Below are 12,426 nucleotides of genomic sequence, written 5' to 3' on the forward strand. Positions count from 1 at the left end.
AGGTGGATAAAGAGATGCATTCAGATTCCTCTGTGCATTACCTTTAAGGCAACTGTATTCACCTACTGTAGCAACCATATTTTGAAGTCATGATGTTTCAAATGATTTCTTCATAATTTTTCATAGTGTTGCCATTCGAACAACCATATTGTGAACATCAACATCACTGCTTTTATAATGTTTATAACTTCACTATGGATGATCTTTTAAGGGAAACAGTTGCATTAAGGGTAAACATGTAGTCATCACTGTTGTATCAAACTAGGCAGTGACTAGCCTCTGAAATGTGAAGAAAAAGGAGTGAATCAGTTTGTCATTTTGCAGTATTGTCAATTGTTTTTAGGGGACAATGGTTGTGACAGATCGGAACAAACCTGCAAACATGACCGCCGACCATCCAAAGCACTATCTCCCATTTACGAGCTGGATGTTGGAGAAGCCTTCGAGCAATGCTCGGGAAAGGACAGGAATGTTAAGCTGAAGGCAGAGCAAGAAAAGCAAAGAGAGGACGATGAAAAAAGCAATGAGTTTGCAGAGCGGGACTGGAGCATGCTCAGGCAGCTCCTCTCAGACCACGAGTCCAACCTGGGCGTCATAAACCCTGTGCCTGAAGAGCTAAACCTGGCCCAGTACCTGATCAAGCAGACTCTGTCCCTTTCACGTGAATGCCTGGACTCTCAGGGCTTCCTGTCCCCAGAGAAGGAGACCTTCAAACGCTGGGCGGAGCTCATCTCGCCCATGGAGGACTCCTCCACCAGCATCACAGTAACAAGCTTCTCCCCAGAAGACGCTGCATCTCCTCAGGGGGAGTGGACCATCGTGGAATTGGAAACACATCACTGACTGCTCACACAGAGGAGAACCTGCCGGACAGTTGTCACCTCTGTGAATGTTGAACCTCTAAATATGAACTTTGTCTTCATTTATTCTTATTTATAATCATATGCTGTCTCAAACATTTTCATTTTTTTTTTTCGGGAATCTGCAGAACTCTGGACTTTGCAGCAGTTTATTTTGCATTCCCCATCATGCCCTCAGTGGACAGTTTTTTGACACAAACGGGATGTTATGCATGCTAATATCTTTTGTATGTCTGACCGTTTAATTAATGTTGCTTCACAGCTCTAGAAAGAATAGAGTAAGGAGACAAATATATTTTTTCTCATGGCAGTCTTCTGATAATATGGTTGACTGAAGTTTCTTAAAGAAAAAAAATAACAATGGCCTACTGGCTTGCATTTAATGTCATATTGAAAATAAAGATTTGTGTTTATTGAAAAATGAAAAGTGTTTGGTCACAGAAACGTATTATTTTTGTTCAATGTTACCTGGGTGCACTGCACAGATGTAAGTAATACTGTTAATTAACATGTGTTTACTGGTTGGGCTTGCTAAGACTTGATTATGTTATTACTTACAATTGTGCTTGTCATGCTATGAAATAAGCACATAATGCACACAGGTATCCCAACTTAATTACCTAATAATAGTTTAAACAAACGAAATTATAAAACAATAGAAGGTGCTTTTACCGTTAGTATTTGTTATTTCTCGTCTCAAAAACGTTAAAGAATGGTTTTGAAATAGTATCGCACGCAGCGCCTTCTCGTGGTCTGATACACTGCCATACAGTCTGAATACTGCGACCGTCTCGTGCGAATGGACCGCGAGGACATTCCAGAAAAGACGAAGCCTCATTAACCGCTCTAATATTTAGCCTTTCATTGAGAAGTGGGTTATGGCGACACACACAGAAACAACTCCTCAGTGGAAAACAACGATTATAGTCAGCACTTCACTTCAGGTAAGTGATGGGTTAACTCCTGAGTAGTCAAACATTTATTTTAGACTTTAGTGTCAGATATTGGTAAAATAAATAGATAACGGGAAGAATATCGGTTTGCTAGCTATCTAGCTAGCAAAGCAATGCCTAATACAAAACCCAAATGTAGGGTGACCAGACGTCCCCGTTTTCCGGGGACATTCCCCGTTTGTATTGGCCTGTCCCCGGTTGAAACTGTCCCCGGAAATGTCCCCTTCTTTTATATGTTAAAAACACATAGTAAGGTGAAATAAAACGTTTCATGTCAGGAAATACTGGGTAAACAGACTGTGGTCAAGCCAGCCCCCACTTCAGAAAACAGAGTCAAAAGCACGTTGTATTGCGGTGCGCGAATATCCTATGGATTACGGTAGAGGCCTGTAAAAACTGCCTTCAAAATAAAAGCGTTTACTCGGTCAATAAGAAATATACCTAAAAAACACACCAAACATATTCATATATACTGGAGCTTAAATTAAGAAATATGTACTATATAATGTGATCAATAATAATGAGTGAATGTAAAATGTAAGTAGACAGTTATGAAGACATATCTGACATTTCCACTGGGTGACTAATTTCAATTTAAAATGTATGCTGTTTAATATCTCAAATTAGATCTATTGTCCATCTATATTTTGATTATTATTTAATGGAAACCGTCCATAATCAGAGAGTCATTCGAAGTCAATCAAATACTCCAGGGTGATAGCAGGAGACCCCATCTAGTCAATAATAGAAAATCCGGACAATCTGATGTAGAATTTCAAAATAAAATACTTTTGAAATCTCATGGGCTATTGTCCTTCTGTTTTTATACAAGAATAAATAAAAAACTGTCAAATTATCAAAGACTTATTTCACTCCAGGGTGATAGCAAGACACCACATCTAGTCACTCAGAGAGAATCTGGACAATCTGATTTACAGTTTCAAAATAAAAGACCTTTGAAGTCTCATATATGAGCTGTCTTCCTTCTGTTTGTATCCAACAGTTCAATTGTTCGAATTACATTGAACCAGAATTGTCCCCCTTTTTTCTTAAACAGTGAAGAAAATTTGATATTTTAATGATATATTGACTGCAAAACTCAAAATGTCCCCGGTTTTCATTTTGAAAATCTGGTCACCTTAGGTTAAGCTAAAACTTGTCGAAATTTGACTCATTTAACTTTGTCTGGTTTTAAACGACTTTAGGAAATAGATGTATGTAATTACCTGTATTTGTTTCACCAGAGCCATGACACAAGCAGGATGCTAAGCGCTCAGCCGCACCGAATCAGGTTTTCAGACGGTGTAGAGTCGGGAGCCTTCATCTTCCCCCTGTCAGGTAAACCTGCTGTCAGCTCGGCTGCTGGTTAGATAGGCCCCTTATCTTTAAACCGACCCTTTAGAGCCCCTTTAATACACCTGCCTTACACTTCAAACCCAGTAACGCTATACAATATTAAGTTTCAGTTGTGTAAAGTAAATAAGTAGATTTACTCAAGTACTGTACTTAAATACAATTTTCAGAGACTTGTACTTCAGTATTTCAATGAATGCTACCTTTAGTTACTTTGCAGATTTGGATTAATAATGTGAAATATAAACGACAAACACTTAAGACTAGTTCCACCTGGAGTAAATTCACAAGCTACTCTTCGGTATAAAATGTATTTAAAACTAGCTGCACCTTTACCAGCTTTGATAACGCTTTAATGCAGGGGTGTCAAACTCAAATACACAGGGGGCCAAAATAAAAAAATGGGTACTAGTCGAGGGCCGGACTGGTTCAATGTTTATTGCAAAACTTATTGAAATGAACTTATTTCACATATTAAACTTGGAACTAACAAAGCTTAAATTATTGCCTATAAAAACAACATGAAACATTAAATAATCAGTTGCATTCATTTCTTATGGCTCTATCTGCAGATTTTCCATATTCATTTCTTATGATTACATTTTTCCACAGGATAACAACAACTTAAAAAAAACTATTTCCCTCAAAGAAAAAACCAAACATGCCCTGTTGTCTCAAGAAAAAAAGTGTAGAAGGAAACATCCATTGCAACTCAGTGTACTGCTCTGTGATGCTATTTCAAGCCAGATACTTGGCATCTCATCTTGTTTGGGGTCAGGCTCTGAGCTGAGGAAACCCTCAGGATGGAGTGAAGGTGTGCGTGCAATATACCGGCTGGCCAGATCTAATAGTAATTTAAAATTATCTTGCGGGCCGAAATTAATTCCGCCAAGGGCCTGATTTGGCCCCCCGGCCTTGAGGTTGACACATAAACATTATAACGCTTTAATGCATCAATAATTATATAAAAAACGTATAATATATATTATTTAGAAATGGGCCAATCTTCATAATGAGTACTTTTACATTTGATATTTTAAGTATCGTTTAGATGCTTATACTTTTGTACTTTTACTTGAGTAAAAGTATTATACATTCATAACACTTTAAATGCATGACTTTTACTTGTAACAGAGTATTAATACACTCTGGTACTTTTACCTAAGTACAAGATCGGAGTACTTCTCCCACGTCTGTTAAGTTTGCATTTATAATAGACCTTTGACTCTGTAAAGTGTCTTTGAGTATCTAGAAAAGTGCCCTATAAATAAGATGTATTATTATTATTATTATTATTATTATTAAAACAGAAGCCACTTACACAGGTTGAACTTGGGAAACAAATTACCACAAATATTTGTTTATAATATGTAATGGAAAAGGTCTCACAGTAACATGTTTAGTTTAATACATTTAACATTCTCATAATGTTCTAGGTACTGCATTTCTTTTGCTTGACCCTCAAGACCCCTTGGAGCATTGTGAGGAATCTGGACTCATTGAGAGGATAAAGACATTTGTGCAAGTACACCGGAACAGCTTTCTTCTTCTATACGCCCCCTTTAATGGGAAGAAGGAATTGGAAATATTGTCGGTGCTTCAAGACAGGTAGATAAATAGCTGTGTTATTTCTTTCCCAAGTTGTAACCCCCTTGTTGTGCTTGGCTGGCACGTATGTAGCTGGTAATATAGGCATTGAGATTCTGACATCTACATTATTTGCATCTCTTTCAGATTTTCTGGCAGCAATCTGAGGATCCTGCCTGTGCGAAACAATGCTGAGATCGTCAAAGGAATGTTGACTATTGCCAAGGTAAAGACAGAGGCAGCACAGTTATTTGGTCAATGTACATTATAAGTTAGACAAGCTGTTTTTCGCCTTGTGATATTTGAAGTAAGCCAAGGCTCATCTGTCTGCAGGCCACCAGTAAGCCCCATGTAGACAGTATCCGCGACCGGATGTCCCTGGCTCGGGCTCACATCATTGAAAACAGTCCTGTGTGGGAGATGCTGAGAGACATTCTATGAGCTCACCATATGATTCTGCATTGTTTCGAACACTTAACACTTGTGTTGTTTTATTTGATGCTAACTAATACACGCCTTATACAAAAGCACATTTAAATCCACGTTTATCACAGTTTGTTCTATTTTTACATTCTTTTTGTATTGGTCAAGCAGAGCACATCAAATAAACCTTCATAGAAATATCCCAGCAGTCAGAGGTGACACCTCAGTTTAGTTTTTGGCTCTTCTGCTTTTCATCTGTGATCTCTTCAATGCGGAATATAAGACTCTCCATCAGGTCAAATGTGACCAAAGCACTCTGCAACACCTGTGACACAAGAGAATAGTCAGATTGCTTGTCCTACAAAGGTTCAAATCCAAATCATTATTAATAGGAAAGACTGTTTCTGTACCTGGTGCTGGACCTCTGGGGACATATTTGACATTTTCTCCTTTTTCACCGTTATGCTTTTGACTAATCTGCTGGATCTGGCAGCATCTCTGGCTTCTGGGGCGGAACATAGAGATATTCCACAGTGTATTTTATCACCTTCTATGCAAGGTTATTTCAACGTCATTTTGTTACACATATTAGGAGCTATACTGTACCTCTGGCTTTTATCTTTTGATCCTGCCGCAGTGCCTTCAGTTCAGCAGCATAATATCCTCTTGATATGCTGATGCACACACGCAGTATTTTTAGGTATTCATCTTTGATCCTGCACAGCTTCTCCCACACAATCTGAAGGTAGGAGGAGAAGATCATCAGCTTTGTGCATTTACCAGGCAGGAGAGTAGTCTTAAGTAATACATTAGACTGACTTACAGTGCTCCTCAGGTCTGTGTCCCTGATAAGGAGGTAGCGTAGAAGATTCAGACTCTCCATTATCCTGGATACAAAAGACAGGACTTTAGTCTGCTTAATGTGTACCAGTTCTCACAATTACAGATCTCTTTAGGAAAGCCAACATGTCTATAACTTCATCACATCCAAAATAAATTGTGTCACGAATGATGCCTAGACTCTGAATTTAAACATAAACAGATCTGTCCATATGTTAAACTATTCAATATCACTCACTTGTCCATACTGTTAAGCAGATCTGTCTGAGCCCCTTGTGGCAAAGACAACACCAGTCCCAACAGCGGCAGAAGCTCCTCCCCCAGAAACCATTTATTGGCATTACACTGCTGGAGGAGAGTGAAGGATTTAACACCTTCAAAAAATGTCACCAGCTGAAACACTGAATTAGGTTATCATGAATAAGCATGAATACAGCAGCAGGATTTTCTAAAATTATGATGTTTGTGAGACTTTGTTTATCTTACCTTAATAGAACATTCAACCTGATTCCTGATGTTCTTTACTATGTAACTCTCCACTCCTGCATGGTGGCTGGTTTTCAACATGCACCTGCAACAGAAAATATAACCTTTGTTATCAGATGTCAGCAAATTCAGAAAATAATAAAATAATACCGCAAAGACAAAATAAAACATAAATCCGATTTCTTCCCTAAAATTGAGGTACATCAACTTTTGCAACAGTTTGACACTGGTGAAAAATTGTGACGTATTGATTTAAAACTACAAACAATGTTTACATTAGATCACTAATGGGTGAACAATTGTATCCAAAAAATAGTATGAAAACACCACAAATGTGAATATTAATTATTAGATTATCCATAAATATAGATATTTAGTCATTTATTTTACATTAGAATATGTGCTCTTGAAACATGAACATTTGGTATACTGTTCCTTCTCTAATGATTCTCTCACCTGAAGAACTTGTGCTTTGCTTCAGAATCTAATTTATCGATAGAAAGTTGTAAAACCTGTAGTCCCGTTTCTCTCTGGGGAAGCAGCGATCACACAAGAAAAGTAACCACGTCATTGTGTTTTACAGTACCACAGATATACTCTGAACATCCTAATCAAGCATTGTTGTTTACTCACCAAATTCTGCATTGGGCAATCGGTTAAAACTTGCCGCACGTTCTGTGAATTTCAGCACAGCACAAGTCACTGATTGGTCAAAAGTACCCAAATAGTTGATTAAACACACAATATGCTATTTCTTCCATGAGTCTTTCAAATAAAACACAAACAAAAGAGTGTTGTGAGGTAAAACACTCCGGTTAAAAGATATGTTTAAAATGACCCAGATCAAGACACTGTATATTCAAAATGTAAATGTATGACCACTTATGGAAAACCGCAATAATGCTGAATCATGCTTTTAGGGCATACGAAGTGTTTACAGGCGGCCAAAGGAAACACATTAATAGGTACATTGATTGAAATTAAGAATTTCTCTGTGATTGAAAATGGTTTCAAACATTTGGCAATATGTAAGTACACAGCTCAAGAAAATATATAACACAGGTCTAGTTGTTATGGATATATACATATGTAAGTACGGTCAGCCAGTCAAAATCACAACACCCCTGTAGAAAACCTGCTCCTGAGTGAAACCTGAGGCTGCTTGTCATACCTGGGGTGCACTATAGAAGCTCTTCAGATCCTGTAGGCTCACCGGAAGGCTGTTGTCCTGCACATTCTCCAAGCTCTTTTCATACAGTGCCTGAGTGAAAATACGCAGTTATGTCCATGAAAAACAACCATAGACTTCTACTTTTCTACTTTGACTTATTACACCTCTAAGACTGACTGCATGTTGTTGTGGCCTTACCAGTCCTTTGAGCACGTGTGATTCCTTTTTGCTATCGATGAAACAAGATTACAGATCATTAAAAAAACGAACTAATTGAAAAGCATTACCGTACTACATTCAGGTCTTACTGTACTGACAGCTTACCTACTGAGTAGTTGATTAATGTATTCCATGTTGCATTGAAGAACAAATACAGGACTGGAACAGCAGGAAACAATACAATGTCAATTGTTTGTCAAAATGGACAGGACTTCTTGGTGACTGTCAGTGAATGCATTATCAGTGTGACCACTATATGGTTTGTCAGTGTTTCACCTGAATACTGCTGGAAAGCTGTCGATGGTGATGAGCTGGACGAACAGTAAATAAGCCAGACACGCTCTGGACTCCTTGGACTCACTGCTGTCCGTCTGGGGGCTTTTCTTCAGAGGGCTGAAGAACAGGAGCTCTGATAGAGACTCTTGGATTGCTGGTAGTGTAACCTGCAGTGATGCACAGTGACATTCTATCACGACACTCATTGTTTAAATGCTTTCCCATTTATGGAAAATGTGCTCTTACCATTATCTCTGTTGCAAAGAGCCACAGTGAGGATTTTCTGTCTCTGTTCAGTTCAGCCTCGAGCAAAGGCTCCCTCAAGCTCCGCATGCAACTGCAGAGAGGCATTAGCAACAGTGGTTTCCTTTTGCCTATACACCAACATGTGTATTTTTAACGTGAGACACTATAGGCAAACATGTAGTTGTTTCAATGCACTGTTTACAAAACATATATTTAAAGGCCGCTTTCTAAGTTCTGTTTTTTTTCTTATACCCTGAGCAAGAAATGGGCAGATATTTAAATAATCCCAAACTTGTACATTTAAACATAACATTTTAGAAAAGTGAAATTACCAAAAAATAAAGTTGTTAAATTAGGTACCCCATTCACCTGTAGTGTCTTATCTCACCCCCATAATGAAACAAAACAAATGAACTAAAACAGACAACAATGAACAAAGATAAGTGCATTGATCAATTGTAATGATAAATAAAGTACATTCATCAAAATACAAACAGAGAAGAAACATTTTGTTAACTCTGGCTTTACCAAACTGAGAAAAAAACGTACAACTTGAGAAGCTCGGTCCTTAGCTCCTCATCCTCAGAGGAGGTGACGGAGCTGCCAATCTTCCTCTTCACCTCCTCTACGAAAGGCTTTGTGAAGTTGATCAGGGCGTTGTAGCAGCGACACAGACCGTGCTCATCCTCGTCCTCCTGCTGCGAGCTGTAAGGCACAGGCAGGCGGGACAGCTGCTGCTGCAGGGCGCCCAGAGCAGAGCCCAGCCTGGCTGCCTTGCCGTCCTCCAGCTGCAGCAGCAGCAGCACTGCAACACACAGGACGATGTTTGCATTAGTGTACAGCAGGGGGAGCCATACTCCATGAATACATCAAAAGATAAAACATATACTCTACCACAAGCTGCCAAAGGCAAAACTATTGCAGTTGTGCAATAAACCCTCCCTTCATGAATGTTATAATGTTTAGCTTTTGTTGAAAGATGTTTATGGTGATTTTGGAGGCTGCTGTTGAGTTGTATGCATTATGGTGTTTCAGGTGTTGTATTTTGGTCACATAAATCCATGTGGGTATGCTAATAACAGAAACATCCCTTCTAATGAACTGGCACCTGAGTACTACTACATTAAGCTGCATGATTGATAGTGTTACCATGATTATTTTGTGTAATACACGTGCAAAATATAGACATTTTGACCATTATGCCTCACTTTAAAAACGTTTTAACGACTGTGAAATGTCAATGATTAGCAACAATGCCTGCATTTTCCCCAAATGGCTGAAACATTCATTTGCAAAAAGTATATTTGCCATAAGACATAAAGCTCTTGTGTTATACATGATCAGAGTTGAGGCCTTTATACTTATACATTGTGTCTTTTATCTTTAGGACATCAAAGTGTGATTGTATTTGCATGAATGATCCAAACCAGTGTAATATTTAACCTTGTCAAATTAGGATTATTGACTGACTATTGTGATAGGACACCAACTCCCTTTTTACAGGTGTCACATTTTGTGAAATTGAAAGTTTTACTGTAGTGTTTTTCTTTTGGAGCACTACTCCTCGGAGGGTTGCGTATGTGTCAGTGGGTAATAACATCTCCTGAGACTTGTGTTACCTGTTTGAAGATGTGGTAGTAGAGTTAATATGGTCTCAGAAATGGCCCCTGGATCAATATCTTCAGTCAGTTGCAGCAAGCTGTGCATGAGTTCATCCGGGCTGCAAGTCTAAACATCAGAACAGACGTTACACCTACGTATAGGAAGCGTGTTTCAATGTGTGGATGAATTTATGTACATACCATTGTCAGGTGTGTGATGGCAGCCTGACAGTGATCTAGACTCTTCCCTTTTTTAACCACTTCATTAACAAGAGGGGTCATAAGAACGCAACCCATAGACTTCACTATGCCCTATAAGTGCAAGAAAAAACATTATTCTTTAATGTTAGCGTTAAACTTATTTCCAAATAATCTCCTCAAAATTGTCTGGAAAGAATTAAGTAATATGATACAAGGGAAAATCTGAACGGAAAAAAATTCTAACCAAACATAGTTAGGTCTACATTTTAAAAGCTCCACTGCCACACTGGAAAAAAGCTTAGAGCCAGATATACATACTACATCACTGACATGCAGTTATATTGGTAACTGCTTTGTCTTAAAAAACAAGTCTCCACTTCCATCTCCAAGTTGTATTCTCTATGTCCATATTTGAAGCTGGGGATTTCTCATTTGGTAATCAATCAAATGAGAAATCATTTGATTGATTGAATCCCTTGAGAGTGTTTCAGGCTCCGAAAGAGGACGCCGTTAGAAATGACACATGCTTCTAAAAGTACGCTGCACACAACATGCGTGAAGCGTGGAGAGATGGGACAACCCAAGGGCACTTAGAGGAGTGCTGTATTGAAGAGGGTTATCAGTGGAGCGAGAGATCTGACTGAATATCTGCTTGTTTCCTCCCTGCACCTCCAGGTCAGGAGGCCAGCAGGCACGGAGCAGTGTCTGCACGTTAATGTTTAGCAAAGCCTAGCTGCTGTTCGCTTCAGTAGCGCTGTGTGTGGCTGTTGTTGCTCAGGAGGCTGTGTTGTGATGCGTGTGTGCTTTTTGAGCTGTATGACAGATTAACACTGAATGTCACTTCATATGTGTGAGGTGTGAGTGGTACTAGGGATAGAGGAAGGAGCAGATCTGTGGAGAAATACCCGGTTTTCCTCATCCTGAAGGAATTTCAGAAGTTGTGCACCATCAGCCCCAGTGAGACAGACGGATCCGAATTTCTTGAATTGCTGATAATCCTCTGGCTTCAACTTTTCTTCCGGAGTATTTCTCTAAATACAAGATGGAGTCATTATTTGTTATCAACAAATATCAGCAGATTTTATTCCCCCAAAAACCATATGAAACAAATATTTAATAAACCAGATTATTTGACTGACATTTAAAAAAAGAAAATGTTGATAGGCAAGGGTTGAATGGTACGTATTACATTTACACAAATACTGTACTTTTTTCTATTCATGTCACTATAGTTCTAGTATGATCTGAAATGTTCTACATTTTCTAAATGTTTTTAAACCTGTAGATGCTACTTACTTTATTAATAAATGTGCACACAAAATATGCCTCAGCTAAATTGTGTTACAGTGGTAGAAAACTGTAGACTTACCCATCTCTGGATGATGTCTTTCACCTCATCTTCATCCACTATCAGAGTCTCCTCAGCCCTCGTAGGCAATCCCATTATCAATACGTCTTTATTATCAACTCTAGACACTTTAGCGGCGATAGGGTCAGCACCAATTTCAAAATGACCCAATGTGTAACTCCGGGTGTCTCGAGGTAGAGAGAGATTCAGTTTGTAAGGAGCCCAAACATAAACCTCTTATCTCCCTTTGTGCTTGACGTGTAATAGGATTAAACCAGAGCACTCGTAGTGACCTGGAACTGTCTGGAAGGATCTAGTCCAATAACACTCTCATTCCTGTTTACAAAAGAAATAGTGATAAAGACCCCAAATAAATGACACCCCTCTGTGAATAGTTTTTTAATCCAATGAAAGTCCATCATATGTGTTGGTTTCTCTACAGTAGCACACACTTACACATCCACACTGAACTATTTGTTTATGCCACAAAACACAGTCTGTGATCATAATAGCAGTTCTTGTATTTCCATATTGTTGTAACATTTGAGAGTTGTGAAACAAATATATTTTAAAGGGATAGTTTGGAAAATCATTTGTCTTTATTTTTCTAATATATCTAACACAAGTATATGACTGCTAACTATTTTCCTTAGCATGCTTCAGTGTTATGATTGTTAAAGAGGCCATATTGTGCTTTGGGGGGATTTCCCTTTCCTGTAGTGTGTTCTGTAGGTTTGTGTGCATGTAAATGGTCTGCAAAGGCTACTATTGCTAGCGCATCAACACATTGTACATGATAGGCTATTGGTTGGCCAATCTCAACAGAGCGGGACAGCTAACCAATCAGAGCATACTGGGCTCT

General features: G+C 38.7%; 3 protein-coding genes across 6 annotated transcripts in view; 2 read left to right on the forward strand and 1 right to left on the reverse strand.

Annotated features, from left to right (window-relative positions):
- btbd8 (BTB domain containing 8) overlaps positions 1-1,287 on the forward strand; it is a 49,084-nt gene extending 47,797 nt beyond the window's left edge. For all 3 annotated transcript variants that reach the window (XM_079672839.1, XM_079672841.1, XM_079672840.1), the window contains exon 19: positions 344-1,287. In XM_079672839.1, the coding sequence (XP_079528965.1) occupies positions 344-843 (500 nt within the window). In that variant the 3' untranslated portion in view covers positions 844-1,287. The remainder of the gene's footprint in view (positions 1-343) is intronic.
- A 172-nt stretch (positions 1,288-1,459) lies between these two features.
- cUnh1orf146 (chromosome Un C1orf146 homolog) lies at positions 1,460-5,529 on the forward strand. 2 transcript variants are annotated; one of them, XM_079669528.1, is made up of 5 exons: positions 1,460-1,804; positions 3,058-3,151; positions 4,633-4,774; positions 4,901-4,979; positions 5,087-5,529. In XM_079669528.1, the coding sequence occupies exons 1-5, from the start codon at positions 1,739-1,741 to the stop codon at positions 5,192-5,194; spliced, it is 489 nt and encodes a 162-aa protein (XP_079525654.1). In that variant the 5' UTR covers positions 1,460-1,738; the 3' UTR covers positions 5,195-5,529. The 2 variants fall into 2 exon arrangements, with proteins under 2 accessions (XP_079525654.1, XP_079525653.1); XM_079669527.1 differs by having other exon boundaries at positions 1,466-1,804; positions 4,603-4,774.
- Positions 5,372-11,660, reverse strand: glmnb (glomulin, FKBP associated protein b; the record flags this gene model as incomplete). The annotated part of the gene is made up of 17 exons (XM_079650026.1): positions 5,372-5,501; positions 5,587-5,681; positions 5,783-6,063; positions 6,255-6,364; positions 6,503-6,587; positions 6,959-7,032; positions 7,136-7,177; positions 7,674-7,763; positions 7,872-7,902; positions 7,998-8,051; positions 8,169-8,335; positions 8,415-8,505; positions 8,964-9,270; positions 10,034-10,142; positions 10,217-10,327; positions 11,122-11,247; positions 11,586-11,660. The coding sequence occupies 17 exons, from the start codon at positions 11,658-11,660 to the stop codon at positions 5,400-5,402; spliced, it is 1,950 nt and encodes a 649-aa protein (XP_079506152.1). The 3' UTR covers positions 5,372-5,399.
- Between the last annotated feature and the right edge of the window lie 766 nt (positions 11,661-12,426).

The sequence above is a fragment of the Notothenia rossii genome (assembly GCF_949606895.1).
Source record: "Notothenia rossii genome assembly, chromosome: 1".
NCBI classification, from domain to species: domain Eukaryota; kingdom Metazoa; phylum Chordata; class Actinopteri; order Perciformes; family Nototheniidae; genus Notothenia; species Notothenia rossii.

Bases quoted from the DNA above. Each gene is read 5' to 3' on its own strand.
- cUnh1orf146 (XM_079669527.1), top strand. From the start codon at position 1,739: ATGGCGACACACACAGAAACAACTCCTCAGTGGAAAACAACGATTATA. The intron at 3,152-4,602 runs GTAAACCTGCTG...ATAATGTTCTAG, and splicing joins CTTCATCTTCCCCCTGTCAG to GTACTGCATTTCTTTTGCTT. The intron at 4,775-4,900 runs GTAGATAAATAG...CATCTCTTTCAG, and splicing joins TTGTCGGTGCTTCAAGACAG to ATTTTCTGGCAGCAATCTGA.